The 16119-nt window shown below is 35.6% G+C and overlaps 1 protein-coding gene across 5 annotated transcripts in view; it reads left to right on the forward strand.

Moving 5' to 3' along the window:
- OPA1 (OPA1 mitochondrial dynamin like GTPase) overlaps window positions 1-11588 on the forward strand; it is an 82512-nt gene extending 70924 nt beyond the window's left edge. For all 5 annotated transcript variants that reach the window (XM_027584911.2, XM_027584909.2, XM_027584912.2 and 2 more), the window contains 2 exons: window positions 8244-8311; window positions 10443-11588. In XM_027584911.2, coding sequence (XP_027440712.1) covers window positions 8244-8308 — 65 coding nt within the window. In that variant the 3' untranslated portion in view covers window positions 8309-8311; window positions 10443-11588. The remainder of the gene's footprint in view (window positions 1-8243; window positions 8312-10442) is intronic.
- The last annotated feature ends 4531 nt before the right edge of the window (window positions 11589-16119 follow it).

The following is a 16119-nucleotide window of genomic DNA, read 5'->3' on the forward strand; positions in this document are numbered from 1 at the left end:
GCAAATAAAGCAATGTATCATTAATGACTTAGTATATAAAATGACTTTTAAAGATTTTTTTCACCATAATTTGATTTGATAGCTGTAATTAATATGGACTGTTTTATGTACTGGATACAGAATAAAATAATTCACAGCAGATGATTATTAATCTTATGCTAGAGTTTAACTTTTACATTGAAAAGACAATCATGAATCCCATAACAATTTATTATTTTTTCTTTGATTGCTAAAAAGAAATGCTTTAAGTATCCATATTTATATCATTGGATTTTCCAAGCACTGGGCAGAAGTAAAAATATTTTTTTCTCCCATGCAGAAATTACTTAGAGAAGGTTAATAGGACAAATATTGTCCCCCCAAAATGTTTTTAAAACACTGATTTTAAAAACATTACCAGCAAAAAAAGACCACTTTTCAAGTTTTATAGTGTGTTGTATGAATCAGCCACCTCATGGTACATCTTCTATGAACTAGTATTTTAGCTTATTTATTCCCTGCCCTCTTTCAAAAAGGGTTTGAGGCAGCTTGCAAAGATCTATCCTGTACAAAATGTAAAAGTGCTTAAGTGGAAGGTTGGATGAGAGGAAAGAGAAAGGTAAGGCAGGTGCAATAATGTGAAACTTGGGATAAGATTGGTACCCCTCAAAACACTTGCTCAGGGGTTCTTCTGTTTTGCAGGTAACCTACAAATTTAGCTCTGAGTTTCCTAGACAGCTAATGCAAAATGGAAAGCAAAGTTGATTACGTGGCGTTGCTGGTGGCTGTCGGACAGAGCAGTTGCTTAGTGGAAGCATAGGTGTTCCTGGTATACAGCACCTGAGGGAAATTTCATCCATCCTCACAGACAGAACACTGAATTATATGATAGAGTAAATCAAATGACTCCATATAATCATGAATTTCATGGGCCTCTTTACTTGGTTTCAGCTCACTGTGGGCTAATAACATAAATGGTGCAGTCCAGATTCATAGCTATTTGACTTATCTAAAGATGAACTTACATAGTATGTAATATCTAGTATCCCCCACACGGTCTTCCATGCATATGATTTCTTTTTTCAGCTGAGCCTTGTAATAATCAGGTAGCAAAAAGTTCAAGGTTTTATACTCATTGACAATGACAGACACCTGGAATGGAGCCACTCAATTAAGGGCAGATCCATAAGCATTAATAGTTAGCTGAGATGAAATTACAATTGCCATCTGCTTATAAAAGTGAAAGACCTAAGTGTAAGGCTACTCTGTGTTCATTCATACTGAAGTCTTTTGGAGAATTAGCTTTAATATATCATGAAAGTGTTTTAAGATGTTTTGGTTATATTGGCCAAAAGAGCCTGGTAGAAATGCTTACAGTTAAGAGTTTTTAAAAAGAAAGAAAAAGAGAAAGGGAGGGAGAAAGAGAAAGCAAGCCGAATTCATTTATATATTCACCAGACCTAAGTTGCGGTTTATCTCATAGACTTTCTTAAGGCAGCTTTCTTTCTAAATCAGATTGTTTTGGGGGTCTGATTGCAGCAAATTTTTTAAATAGTCATCTTTAGTGTTTGATTCATGTTTTGGTTAAGTAGATTACTCAACAGTGAATGAATATTCATAGGCATCTATTGCGTAGCAGGTTCTGTGCTAGGCCAAGTGATATTAAATGGCACTTTTTTGTATGTAGATAATTCATGCAAGCAGTCCCACATTGATTCCTGGGGAAAAAAAAAAAAACAGTATAAAACTGATGTTTCTAAAATTATGTAGCCCTGTGAGAATAATACTGTCATTTGCAGTTGAATTTTTACTCAGAGCTTAATATCAAATAAATTAAAATATTAAGGCACAAACAAGAAAATTAAGTTTAAAAAGGATGCAGTTAAAACATATGATCAGTTAGAATAGTAAATTTCAGTCCTAAGTTTTAAAGCAATACAGGCTTTGAATTCTTCTGGATAGATTCCTTCATGTTATAGATAAAGAAACTGGGGTTGTGACATGACTGTGATCATGAAGTTAAAGGCAAAGCCGGAGCTAGAAGCCTTGTTTCTCCTGACCACACTGTTTTATAGCTTTTAATCCATTATGTTCTTTCATCTTTATAAAAACCATATAAAATTACCCATTGATTATTTAGGGGTGTTAGGGGATTCTAACATTTGTTGTCATCAAACACTCCTTTCATTGTGTACTCCTGTGAAGTCTATGTTTTGGAAGATCTGTCTATGGTAATAGATTTTTCATTAGAAACATAGAGTTACGATTATATCTTCTATCGGCCTAAATAATAATTGTTCTGAGAGTAGATGTAATTCTTGCCAAAGATTTCCATTTGAACTTTTGAGACAATGGAAATAACCCAGACAACTCTGTTACCACCTTTAGCGGACCCCCTAGAAGTCAGGGACCCCACCCAGCTTTGAAATTAGCATATCAGTCTCAAACAGTTTTCCAGAACATAGGAAATAATGCCTCCTTTTTCTGTAACAAGCAGAAGTATTCTGTTGGTCTTCATTAATGACTCTGTTTAAAAATAGTCATGCCTGTTTGTAGGGGGAAAAAAAACTACAGTGCCAAGATTCAGAAGATAAGCATTAGATTTAGCTATACACCTTTGACTCTCTCTTTCGTTTTTCCTCTCGACTGTAAAAGGTGCACATTTTTTCTTGTGCTAAATCTGTTTTGACTATACCTTTAAGAGCTTTAAATCTGGTCTCCTGTTACCTTTTTCATTTGTTTTTTTTCCTTGTTTCCCTGTACTCTAGATAATTCCTCTAAATACTGAACTTCTAAAGAGCACTTATAATTGTCCATTAGGAGCAACATATATTACATGTTAAGAACTGTTCCTTTAGTGAACAGCTTTTTTACAGCTAAATCTCACCTACAAGGTGTCCTCAAGCTTGGTACAAAGTATGTATGCAGCATGTTATGAAACAGTTCTGTTAAGGTACATTTTAATCTTTGGATGTGTGGTTTGCTTAAAGTACACTGCATTAGTAAGTTTGCAGTTTGTTTCTTTGTGCTTTCTTTAAAAACCTCAGAAGTTGTAAAAGATTTATTTCAGCGCATGTGGTAGTGTTTTGTGTGTGATTCTTTGTTCCTATTCTAAACTGTTATTAACCACTGAAGTGAACCTTCTCCCAGGTCTGGCCTTTTGGTATTCACAGTGTATTCAAAACCTAATTACAGATTAGTCTATATTTGAGACTTTTTGAGCAAGTATCAGAAGATTCAAAAAGAAATTGAGAGTAGCAGTATCATTTCATGTGGAGATAAAGAGACCCAAAACATGAATGGGTGTCAAGTCATCTGAAGAAAAGAAAAAAGAGAAGGAACTTCATTCACTGAGACGGGCGGTTTATGAGGTGGGGATTATGGGAATATTCATGACTCAATCAAGAAGCACAATGAATTGATGTTTGAAATAGTTCATCTTTTAAGTAAACATTGGATAAATGGAAAGTAGACTCCATATTCACTACATGTAGAATTGCCTATTTCAGAACCGAAATAGCAGTTCAAACAGAAATAGCGGTTTGTTAATCCCTTCCTGAGTTGGTTTAATTTATCAAGTTAATCTGAAATTTTATAAGAATTCTCTAGGTATAAATATTTAGTGCAGATATTTAATAGAAAAAGGAGTTTGTTTTGTAATTAGCCATGCTAATCTGTACACACATTTCCGTGGGAAAGTAATTTCTAAATAGTTAAACACAATAAGATCTTAGAATTTGAAAACACTAATACTGGGACATTAATTTGAAAGGATCAGAAAGTAGAAAGTTTTAGTTGCTAGCACTTAACCTTATTTTTATCGGTAACTATTTCCTGGGTGCAGTTAGATGGCATAGTTTGTATATAAGAAGTGCTGAAAAGTTAGAATTTAAAATGAATGAATTCAAATATAAGAAATAATGCTGATTATTATTTGTAATATAGCTTCTTTGCAAAGAATGAAATCAGTCTACTTCCTAAAGCTCTGTGTCTGTGTGTGTGTGTGTGTGTGTGTGTGTGTGTGTGTGTGTGTGTGTGTGCACGGTCAGCATAGTTTAGTCTTCTTAATAAAGTGAAATAATTAAATGGAAGTTTCTCTTTCCACTGGTATTGTATTGTTGGATCTGAGTATTCTCTGTTCTGTGTGGTTCAGGTGACCCATCAGCGTTCCTTGACCTTCATTGTCAGTGTGTATGTACCCTGCCTCCCGTTCCCAGGCTGGCTCTAGTTCTTGTGCTCCTGGCGTCTGCCCTCTGGGTCATTGGCTTAACACCCAGGAAGCCTGTCAAATGGTATTTTCCTTCTTAATAACCTACAGCCTTTATTTTCTGTGCTCTATTTTTGGGAACTTCGCTTACCACCTGTCAAGTATTTATTGAGCATGTATATTGAGTCTGATATCGTAGACACTGAGGATGCTGAACTTTTTTTGTCCAGTTTCATACTTTGGTATTGTTTTCCAAGGATTTCTTCCAATGTGTGTAGATCTGGTCTCCTCAAGAGGTAATAATATTTATTATATGTTTTTTAGTCATCCCTAGGCACAGAACTACTTGGGAGCATGCTTGGTAACTAGTCCATTCCCTAACTTTTACCATAGTGTGTCTTACTTCACATAAAAGGTAAAACTTAAAACAAATACACTTGAAGTAATAGCATTGGTTTTCTTACCATTTAGAGTCTGTAGCAGATCTAGTATGTTTCTGATCAGAGGGATGTCACAAAGCGAACTCTCCAGGCTTAATATCCTCATCTTTGGCAGTGACACTTTGGGTCGTATGAGGACCAAGTGAAATGTGGGATTTAAAATCATCCCAAATATAGTAGACACTTCATAGACTTATAATGAGGTAGGAAGGAGGTGATCAGGGAGTTCTTCTCAAAGGCAGGATAGCATCTCTGTCCCCATGTCACTCCATTAAGTGCACTGTATAAAATGAAGGAACACAGAAGTGAATTTTTAAATTTAGTGTAAAAAGGATATGTTTATCACAATTATTCTTTTTTCTTTTAATGTTTACCTCCACCCTCTCTTCTCATCTACCCCCATTACTTCCTAGTTACTCACTCAAATGCCCTTTGTGTCATTCTTGAGGTTTCAGAGTATAGTGTCACGGTGTCCTGATACTCTAACTATAAAATTTGTAAAAAAACAACTTTTTGAAAGGGAAATTTGGCAATTTTATTCTGTGGTTTTCTTATTAATTGATAAGTCTTTTTACTTTCATTTGGAAAAAAAAACATTGCGTATCTCTAATTTTCAAAGAATTTGAGTTTGATTCAGACTTCACAGTTAGACACCTGTATCGGAGTGGTCCTTGGGACCCCTCCTACACTGTTGGTGGGAATGCAAGCTGGTGCAGCCACTCTGGAAAACAGTATGGATATTCCTCGAAAAGTTATTAAAATAGAGCCGCCCTACGACCCAGCAATTGCACTACTGGGTATTTACCCCAAAGATACAAATGTAGGGATCCGAAGGGGCATGTGCACCCCAGTGTTTATAGCAGCAATGTCCACAATAGCCAAACTAGAGCCTGGATGTCCATCAACAGATGAATGGATAAAGAAGATGTGGTATAAATATACAATGGAATATGATGCAGCCATCAAAAAAAAAATGAAATCTTGCCATTTGCCACGACATGGATGGAACTAGAGGATACTATGCTAAGCAAAATAAGTCAGTCAGAGAAAGACAATTATCATATGATCTCACTCATATGAAGAATTTGAGAAACAAGACAGGATCATAGGGGACGGGAGGGAAAAATGAAACAAGACGAAACCAGAAAGGGAGACAAACCATACGAGACTCTTAATCTCAGGAGACAAACTGAGGGTTGCAGGAGTGGAGGGGTGTGGGAGGGATGAGGTGGCTGGGTGATGGACATTGGGGAGGGTAATGTGCTATATGGTGAGCGCTGTGAATTGTGTAAGACTGATGAATCACAGACCCGTACCCCTGAAACAAATAATTATATGTTAATATAAATAAATAAATAGATATAAAAAAATAAAAGAGTGGCCCTTGGTCTCTTTCAATACAAATAGACCTTGCTCTGAGCAGTCTCCTGTGAGTGATACTACTGTGCCACCCACTCACAGGTCATCTGTCCAGCTAAGGATGAAGGTCAGGGACAGGGCAAAAGGATGGATAGAGCCGGCCCTGCAGCTGCCCGACTGTACGCAGATCATGGAGCAAATAGAATCAGACGACTTCTTACACAGTACAGCTTTCCCAAGTAGAAAGAGTTCACAGTGAAATGTTTAGAGGAGCTGCCAAGGCTTAACACCTGTTTTAGATTTCCATGTGTTGTGCTGTTTAAGCCAGATGATTTTTTAAAAACCCTGTTCAATTCCAAAATTCTGTGAGACAACTTAGAAAACTCCTTTTCTCCTACTCTCCCTTTTTTTAAAAAAATTCTTCAGCTGATGAACTGCACTATGTGGAATTCTGTAAATACTCACTGAAGAAAATAGGTGAAGCTATTTCTAAGCAACAAATGAATTAATTTTAAAAATAAGAATATGACCTTATTTTGAGAAGGGATGTATATTTTTGGTTTGACTTTTCTTTTACAAATAGTACTGACTACCAAAAAGTACAGACTAAACTTCTAAGAGATGGGTTGGGATTATTTTTTCTGGTTTCTCTAGTTTACTTTCACATATAAGGAATTGTTGGCATCTCTGCAGTAACTATTCTCATGTTTGCTCAGTAAATAGTTTGATTAAAACAATACACTTTTTTTTTCTCTATAGATTTTGTGTTAGTCTCAGACTCATACGAAGAGGTAGAAGTGTTAAATTACTGGCAAAAAAAAAAAGAAGACATGTTCTTGATATGCAGCCATATAGGCTTTGTTGAGTTCCTGCAATGCTAATAAGAATTCGCAAAGAGGACGGGTCTTCCTTTCATTGGCTATTCATCAAAACTGCTGTCTCACTGATAGAAATACTGTGTCTTCAATTGCAGATTATTTATTTTTAAATATAAAAGATACAAATGTTGGGGTGCCTGGGGGGCTCAGTTACTTGAGTGTCTGAAACCTGAAGTATCAGCTCAGGTCATGATCATGAGATGATCCCCGCATCAGGCTCCATGCTCAGCAGTCTGCTTGAAATACTCTCCCTTTGCCCCTCCTCCCACTCGAAAGCACTCTTTCTCTAAAATAAGTAAATAAATATTTTTTTAAAAGATACAAATGTTGAATATTATAATGATTTTTCTATAGATATAATGCAGAATGCATTACAGTTTTGCCTCTAGATCGATAGTTTTGAACCAGTCACTTCACTGTAATTGATAATTCCCGCTAATATGTAGAATTGTGTTAAAAGGACAAAGATATTTGTTACTGTGCTTACCACAAGCTATATTTTAAAGGGGAAGTTGCATAATTAAGTTAGCAGTGAAGTAGAATAAATCACAACTTCCATTTTTTTAACATTTGGAGATTGACATGTACTGTGACTAGTTTATATTTGTGAAGGAAATCTTTATATTTCAGAGAGAAGTTACAGATTTTATTTGGAAGTCTATAAACATGAAAATCTAAAATCAAATAAAATAATGTAAGTTTGTCTTCAGCGCCTATAGTGTTCTTAAACTATTCATTTATAGCTAGAAAAGTACATTTTTTCTATGTATTTTTGAAGTGTTTTGCCCTTTTCATGTTTGTTGCAAGTATTTCCTACAATTTCTTTTATCTATTTTGACATATAAAGTGTACATTTTAATGTGGTCATACTGGTAATCTTATCGTTTGTATTTCCCATTTATCCTAAAAAATTATTTTCCAGTCTAAGGCCTGTTAAATGCTCACCTGTATTCTCTTTTAATTTTTAAAAATGGTTTCATTATTTTATTTTATATTTTCCTCTGTTCAGATATTGCTAACTGAGTCCTTGGTTGGACTCCAGAGAACCTGAGAACTCCTTAAAGTTCTATATGCAATTACATATGTATCTATACATACATTTTTCTGTGTAAGATTCCATAACTCTTACTACATTCTGAAAGGGGTCTGTCACAAACCCCACACTCCTTCCCTTTCCAAAAAATTGTTAAGAGCTACTTACTACAGTCCATTTTAACCTTTTCTGGACATAAGGGGGTATGGGGTGCTAAAGTAATTTTTTTTCCCTTTCCCAAATAGAGTATCCCAGACCATATATTGGATAATTATCTTCTAAGATTTGTGTTGCCTTTGAAAAATAAATTCACTTTTAACTAATTTATTGTCTTTTTATCTCTGCAGAGAAAGTTAGAGAAATTCAAGAAAAACTTGATGCTTTTATTGAAGCTCTTCATCAGGAGAAATAAATGGTAATAAGTTAAGTAAAAGTCCTCTTACTGCATTGGTACTGACTAGATGCAAAATTTATACTTTTTAACTTATTCTTATAGTTCATCATTGTACTTGACTATATCCTGCTTGTTCCTTAATAACAATTTTAGTGTAATTAAATAATTTTAATGGCAGGGATCTCTGAAACTAATTATACATTTCATATGTGTAATGTTCCTTTTGAATACTTGATTGTCTTCTGGCTGAACTAAAAATATCCTCTAGAACTCATTTTGAACAGAACAAAGGTAAACAAAGCTAAGCTGTTTCATAATATGTATATGGCTTGTAAGTTTTCTGCATTTAAAGAATTGAACTGTAGCTCTCATTTCATTCCTCATTGTTCACATTCAGTTGATAATTTTATGTATGTTAAGTTGCAAAGCATTTGTTTGGCTTGACTAGTAATCCTAACAGTTGTTCTTAATCTTATTCTCTTATGTTTAAAAATATTTCTCCTGTTTAAAATTACTCAGATAGCCTTAGTATGTAGTACTCTTCTGAATGTGTGGACTCTTGTCTAATTTTATAGTCTGGCATTGGAAGCATGTTCCAGATAAAGTATTACATATATAGAGACTTGCCTTAGTAGCTTAGTAACCTGCTAATTATTGCTAAAGAATTATAATTAGTTAGTCTTTTGCTTTTATTGAAGAAGTTGAGAAAGGGAAAATGCTATAATTAAGACATTATCGTGTGTTTAAAATATTTAATTAATCACTTTATCTGTGAGCCTTGCCCTGTAGGCGGCCTGCAACACAGTCAGAACTGGAAGGAATAGAAAAGTAAAAGATTCCCTCCCTAGCTGCTGCATTCATTTCAGAAAAGGCCCTTTAACCAAACTACCTATTTTCCTCTACTGGAGGGACAGTATGTTTGAGAAAGCAAGCTAGAAAAGGAAGCACAGCTCAGACCATTATCACTCAGAACAGCATCCCAGCAATGAATGAGGGAGGAAGGAATTCGAAAGCTTTCCAGTAATGCTTTGGTACTTTGTTCTGTCTCTCTCCCTGAAGGTAAGACAGATGTGTATATGGATGTATACAGAATGTGTCTGGAAACTAAGTATCAATCATCTTGAACACAATCCAAAAATAATTCATTGTTTTTAAGTGTCTGTGTTCATAAATGTTTTATACAACTTCAGTGTATGAAAATTTTCTTTTAAAGTCATAAGGTTGTTATATCTTCCTCATCATAATTACTCAATAATTAATGTTAGAAATAAACATTTTGAGAGCCTTTTTGATTTGAAGATTCTCCTCTTCAGCACCAAAGTTCTCTTGAAATTTTTGTTTATAAATGTGGTTTGGGGCGATGGGGCGAGGGGAGGAAATTCATGAAAATCCTTCTGTCTTTAATGAAATTGAGGAAGCCTAAAGCCAGCCAGTGTTTTACATAATGGTGAGTGTCACTTCCCTGAGTGGGTCAGTGTGACATCTTAGTATTACCATTGCCACTGGAAACATGCCTTTTCCTGCCAGAGTGTCTGTCTCAAGTGGAGTCCAGGGCAGTCCCAAGAGCTAAGTTGTGATGATACTTGTCTATGAGGAAACCATCCCAACTTTCTTTGTTCCTTACTTGTCTTTAATCTCCACGGCCCTGCCCAACCCTTGGGATTTATAACCCTGTGAACTGTTAGTAATTCTATTTTGTACCCTGCAAATCCAATGAAAAGAATAAATGTGGCAAAATGGTAGTAGCCTTGCTTCATTCTGACCATTTTATAAAAGTTACCAGGAACTTTAAGGAGTAGTTTCTTAGTGATAGTTTTAACATGTGTGGATTCCTCAGCCTGGTAGTTTTAAGTAATTCATTCTGATAATTGCCGAAGATGTTTATACCCAACACAGTCATACACAGATTCCTTCTGCTGATCAACTTTAATATGTTTTTAAATTTTTCCATAAAAATTAATTACAGTATTTTTTGATTCACACATCATGTTAATAAAATTGTTCTATTACAGTAGGTGATATTTTGAATTTAATACAACTAGCAGACAGGCAGTTAAACATCAGTATTTTTATGATCATGCAGTAATAAAGTTTAGAAATTTTGCATTTGTCTCCTCATACCTTAATTTATCAAATATGTTTATTTTTGCAGAATCCTACTCATAATATAATCACCTCTGCATACATGTGAAGAAAGAAAACGCCAGAGTCTCTTGTCCTCCCTTTTTTCCTTCTGCTATTCCACCTTTCTAAACATAAAATAAAGTCATGGGATAAAAATAATTTATGTGTGTTCGAGGCACTTTAACCATCAGCTGCCTTTTGAATGCAAGAACAGTAGAAATGGCATTAAAATCCTATTTTATTGTATTGAAGTGACAAAATAATACAAGTGGTCTGGCCGTTAGATTCAGTCCTTGAAGATAAGACTCTTGCTCTCCTGCTTGTCTCATTTGTGGTGGCACGCATTCAACTAATTCATTAGCTGATGTTACTCAGTGTCAGTTTTTTTCTGGGGAAAAAGTGCTAGATGTTGTGAAAAGCTATCAGTTGTATATAAGATGATGGTAACCTGCTAAGTTGTTGTCTGTATCTGTAATGTTCTATATGCAGTAACTATCTGATTATGAAAATTGAGTTTACATTTATCATGTGAAAGAGGACTAGCTAACAGAAGAGCGCCTCAAACAGGTGAATTCGGATTGCAACAACCCAGGTACATCCAGTGAAAGAGGTCTTACCCTTCGTTGCCAGCTGAGAGGGCTGCCTTAGAAGCGAAGTCGGCAGCAGCTTCCCTGTTTGCTTCCATTGATGATTTTGTCCTTTCTGTACCCATTTGAAATTCATTTATTTTGTATAGGTAAGCCGGGTTTTCTGTTAACCGTGGGTTTTTTGAACCTGTTGACAGAGCTACTGGGTTGTGACACAGGGTAAGGAAGATAAAGAATAATCGGTTGACTAATTTCATTGAGACTGTTGTCAAGCACTTCAGGTGGGCTTCAGGAAAAGGCCTTCTGTCATAAGACTATTTTAAATAGAAATTACTTCAACAGAATAATGTTGACCATCTCCCTCTTAGCTGAACGTGTAAAGAAAAACATAAAATTTGATTCACTGCAGTTCAGTTATTGTACCTTCACAGCATTTTCATGTGTTTCATACAAATATTTCTTTATTGGCTGACGGACTTTAAAGCAAAGAAATATGCCATTTTTGACTTAAAATGTCTTTCTCATTTATCTCTGCTTTGTTGCCATTTCATGGAACCTTTATTATTCTAATAAAAATGCCCACTGTGTGACAGTTTTTATTTTATTTTATTTTATTTTATTTTAAGATTTTATTTATTTATTTGAGACAGAGAGAATGAGAGAGAGCACATGAGAGGGGGGAGGGTCAGAGGGAGAAGCAGACTCCCTGCCGAGCAGGGAGCCTGATGCGAGACTCGATCCTGGGACTCCTGGATCAGGACCTGAGTCGAAGGCAGTCGCTTAACCAACTGAGCCACCCAGGCGCCCGACAGTTTTTATTTTATAGTTTACTTAATTTTCAGCTTTTTTAGAATTATGTTTTGGTAACAGTTCCCTTGCCACCCCACTTTTTTTTTTTTTAATTTAGCATCAATATATCCTTCATTGTGATTTCTCTCAAGATCTGAGGACACTTAATATACAAAGTTGGAAGGATATCACAGAGTATTTCAGAAATTGAGAATTCAGTAAGTATTTGTTTTATCCTGTTTGATAAGAAAGGTAGATCCTGTTTTACACAGCTGGTAGCAGTCTACATTGTTATTTGGTAGGTGAGAGTCAGGAACATTTCATGTGTCTTTCAGCTCTAGGGCTGATGGGTGAAAGGGAGTACAGAGCCCCACTCCATGTTCATGTGTCTTTCAGCTCTAGGGCTGATGGGTGAAAGGGAGTACAGAGCCCCACTCCATGTTCTGTGCTGAGTTTGGAGATGACCTCACTGGTTAACTCCCTCTAACCAGTGCTGCTTGGTGGTAACTCCTCACTGAAGCAGGCACCATGCAGTTATTAATATTTTTGTAGTTGTAAAACACAGCCACTTTACAACTACAAATCTATTTCTAAAGAAATAGGACCATGTTTATTTATATGTGCTATGGATAGGAAAAAATACCTTCAGCAGTATTTCTGTAGATTTTTCCCAAGCAAAAGGCTGATGTTAAGTCAGTACTTTTTTCACATCTCTTCGTGTAAATTTAAGAAATGGGGATGGGGTGTCTTCATTTTGAGATCAGTATTTGTAATTTAAACATACAAATAGATGATAAAAATTAATGTGATTAAAAATGCAAGTAAGAGTCCGGACACCCCCTCATCCCCCCAGTAATATGACTTCTTTCTTTTATGGGCTACATATATATTTGTTTGTTTGTTTGTTTGTTTTAGCTGAGCTCATTCTAAGCATGCCTTTTTTTTTTTCTTGGAAGTTAGGTTGATGCAGATGTTATTAAAAGAAAAAATAAAATTCGGATTCTCAGGAGTAAACCCTGTGTGTTGTGTCTATAGTTCAAAAATTACAAATGATTCAAAGTTAAACCAGTCACTTCAGAAATTCAATGTATTGGAGTTAAGTTCTAGCTCGACCAGGAATCATTTGTTTTGCATGGCAGAAATTGCAAAGAATAGAGTGAACAAAGCTCTGTATGGAAGACTGAACAACTGTAAATAGATTATATCCAAAATTGACTTGGTCAAGGTATCAATTTTAAAACTCCATATTCGTAGGCAGTGCACAATAGGAAACAAGCCGTTCTTGCTGCTTCACAGTTCAATCAGCTGAACTATAGTTATAGGTGGAGCAATCCTCCTTTCTTAGTAGCTTAATTATATTCTCTCCTCTTTGTATTACCCCCCTTTTTCAGGCTTTACTCCAGTGGACTCCTTGCCACAAATAATTTGGCCTCCAAATGCAAATGAATAGTGTAAAAATGAGTAGGGAACATTGCAGAGAGTGGTGCTTCCTAACCGTATAATTTGGGAAGTTTACATATGATGATAAGATTCAGAATGGAGGCTTAAAAGGTAATTTCCTTAACTAGTTAATAATTTTATATTTATTTCAGATGTATTTATCTGCAGAAAGAAATATGGTCTTTCAGGTTTCCAGTAAAAGGGATCAAAACAATACTTTTTATCTCAGTTCTCTTAGCTGGTGTTTGCTATAGTTTCAGGTACTTTAGCAGTATAGAGATGTGCTTACAAATATACTTACTTTTGAATGATCATGACTATGTGTTTAAATATTTAAAACTTAACCTTGTTTTTACTTGTGCACTGTGAATGAACTTTGTATTATTTTTTAGAACCTTCACACTCCATGTAGATGTTACTGCGATTATATTTTGCCTGTGATTAATTAAGGTCATTTGTGTAGATTAGTAATTAAAGCTATTTAAATCATGTTATAATTCAATATTGGAGAGCATCTTTTAACTTTCTGTGTATTAATGAGAGGGTGAGAAAGAGAGAGAGAGAGAGAGAGAAACCTGAGCACCTGGGGTCATAATTTGACCTCACAGTGTAACCAAAATCATGGTCTCACAAGCCTCTTAATGTGGCTCTCCTCTAAATACTTATACTTCACACGCTTCACATTTCGCAGTTGTAATCCACGGTCAAACAATGCCCTTTTTTATGTCTTGATACTTGTCAAAACATTTTGGTATTTACTTTGATAAAATATATTAAAAATGTCTTTTAATTGGATTTTGCTGCCATGCCCATCATTTTCACTAATGATGCTAGCATGTTCATTCGTACAGGAGGCTTACTGAAAAGTCATACCTAAGTCTTAGAAGGGGAAGGAACCTTGAGGATCCCTTACTTCCATCTACCACCTTATTATAAACTCCCATTTCTTTTTTTTTTTCTTCCCAGAACTTTGCTCCTAAATGATGCTTATTAAATGTCTGTTGATCATTTGATATGTAAAATAAGGCAGAGTATAGGTGTGCCTTCTCCAGGATTCATATGGTTGGCTGAACTCAAAACTAGGGAAAGACTCAAAGTCATGATTGCTTCAATAAGTAGTACATACTAGCTGGAATATGGTTTATTTCTGGTGAGTTAATGTCAGGAGACAGTCTTTGAATTCCTTTGGAAGGTTTGTAGAAAAGAACATGTTTCAGTCACATTAGCCTGTATGTCACTTGTCACTGTTAACGGACCAGTCTCAATGTGAGGCTCAAAAAGTAGTTGTACTTTAATTTTTTGTCCTTTGTACACTTCAAGTTCAAAATCTGCATGTATCAAAAAAGTTGGAGACTTTACTTCCTGTAGATTTAACAGAGTGATTTGTTTCCTTCTCACGCTTCCAGTTGAAGACTTCATACCTTTTAAAAATTATTCATTTTTAATTGTAATAAAGTTGATGTAATATTAAATAAGTTTCAGATGTATGAATTCTCTACCAAAGTGAAGTAGTTTATCATGTGCTTGTAAATAAGACAGATGTATAGTTTAATTGTATTAGAAAATGTGTTTTAAAATAATCACATCCAATTTGTGTTAACTAAAATGGTCATATTTTGCACATATTAAAACTAAGTTAATGGACGTAGAAAACTTAAGAGTTAAGATGAGTGCTACAAAAATTGTCAAAGATTAAGAAGCAAAACAGTATCAACAAAGTTTATTTATTTAAATTCAGTTAGCCACCATAAAGTGCATCATTAGTTTCTGATGTAGTGTTCAGTGATTCATCAGTTGCATATAACACCCAGTGCTCATCACGTCACCTGCCCTCCTTAATGCCCATCATCCAGTTACCCCATCCTCCCGCCCCCCCTCCCCTCCAGCAACCCTCAGTTTGTTTCCCAGAGTCAGGAATCTCTCATGGTTTGTCTCTCTCTGATTTCTTCCCATTCAGTTTTCCCTCCCTTCCCTTATGGTCCTCTGCACTGTTTCTTATATTCCACATATGAGTAAAACCGTATGATACTTGTCTTTCTCTGATTGACTTACTTCACTTAGCCTAATTCCCTCCAGTTCCATCCACGTCGATGTAAATGGTAGGTATTCATCCTTTCTGATGGCTGAATAATATTCCATTGTATGTATATGAACCGCATCTTCACCCATTCATCTCTTGAAGGGCATCTTGGCTCTTTAAACAGATTGGCTACTGTGGACATTGCTGCTATGAACGTTGGGGTGCATATGGCCTTTCTTTTCACTACATCTGTATCCTTGGGATAAATACCCAGTAGTGCAATTGCTGGGTCATAGGGTAGCTCTATTTTGAACTTTTTAAATTTTCTCAAATACCTGGATAGGAACCAGGCTAACACCTGGATTAAGTAGTTAAAAACAAAACAAGAATTCTTTAGCTAAAAGAATGAAGGAACAGGGATTTAAAAACATTTAAAATTACTTCCTACTCAGTGACTTGACCCCAAATGAGCCTCAACACTAGCCCTAGAGAATGTGAGCTCAAGTCTTTCTGAGAGTGATCATATACACGTTCTCAATTTTCAAGATAGTAACTCAACTCTGTCATTTCAAGATACCTCTTTAAGCTTATGATGCACATTTTTCTTACCCTTACTTTATAAAATGGTCTTCTTCAGGGTAAACGTCATTCATATTTAAACAGAATGTGTTTAATTAATAGGCCCAAGGCCCCACTGAAGACCCAGTCACCGTGCCGTGACACACCAGCTGCCTCCCACAGAGGAGCTGCCTTACAGCTGTGTTACCAGTACAGGTTACACTCCTTAATGTTTGAAGCAGAATGTCTGTTCTGCTGCTTACTCTTGGAGTCACTAAGTCACATAGCAGCAGCATGGAAATTAGCATTTT

This window comes from Zalophus californianus, chromosome 1, assembly GCF_009762305.2.
Source record: "Zalophus californianus isolate mZalCal1 chromosome 1, mZalCal1.pri.v2, whole genome shotgun sequence".
NCBI lineage: Eukaryota > Metazoa > Chordata > Mammalia > Carnivora > Otariidae > Zalophus > Zalophus californianus.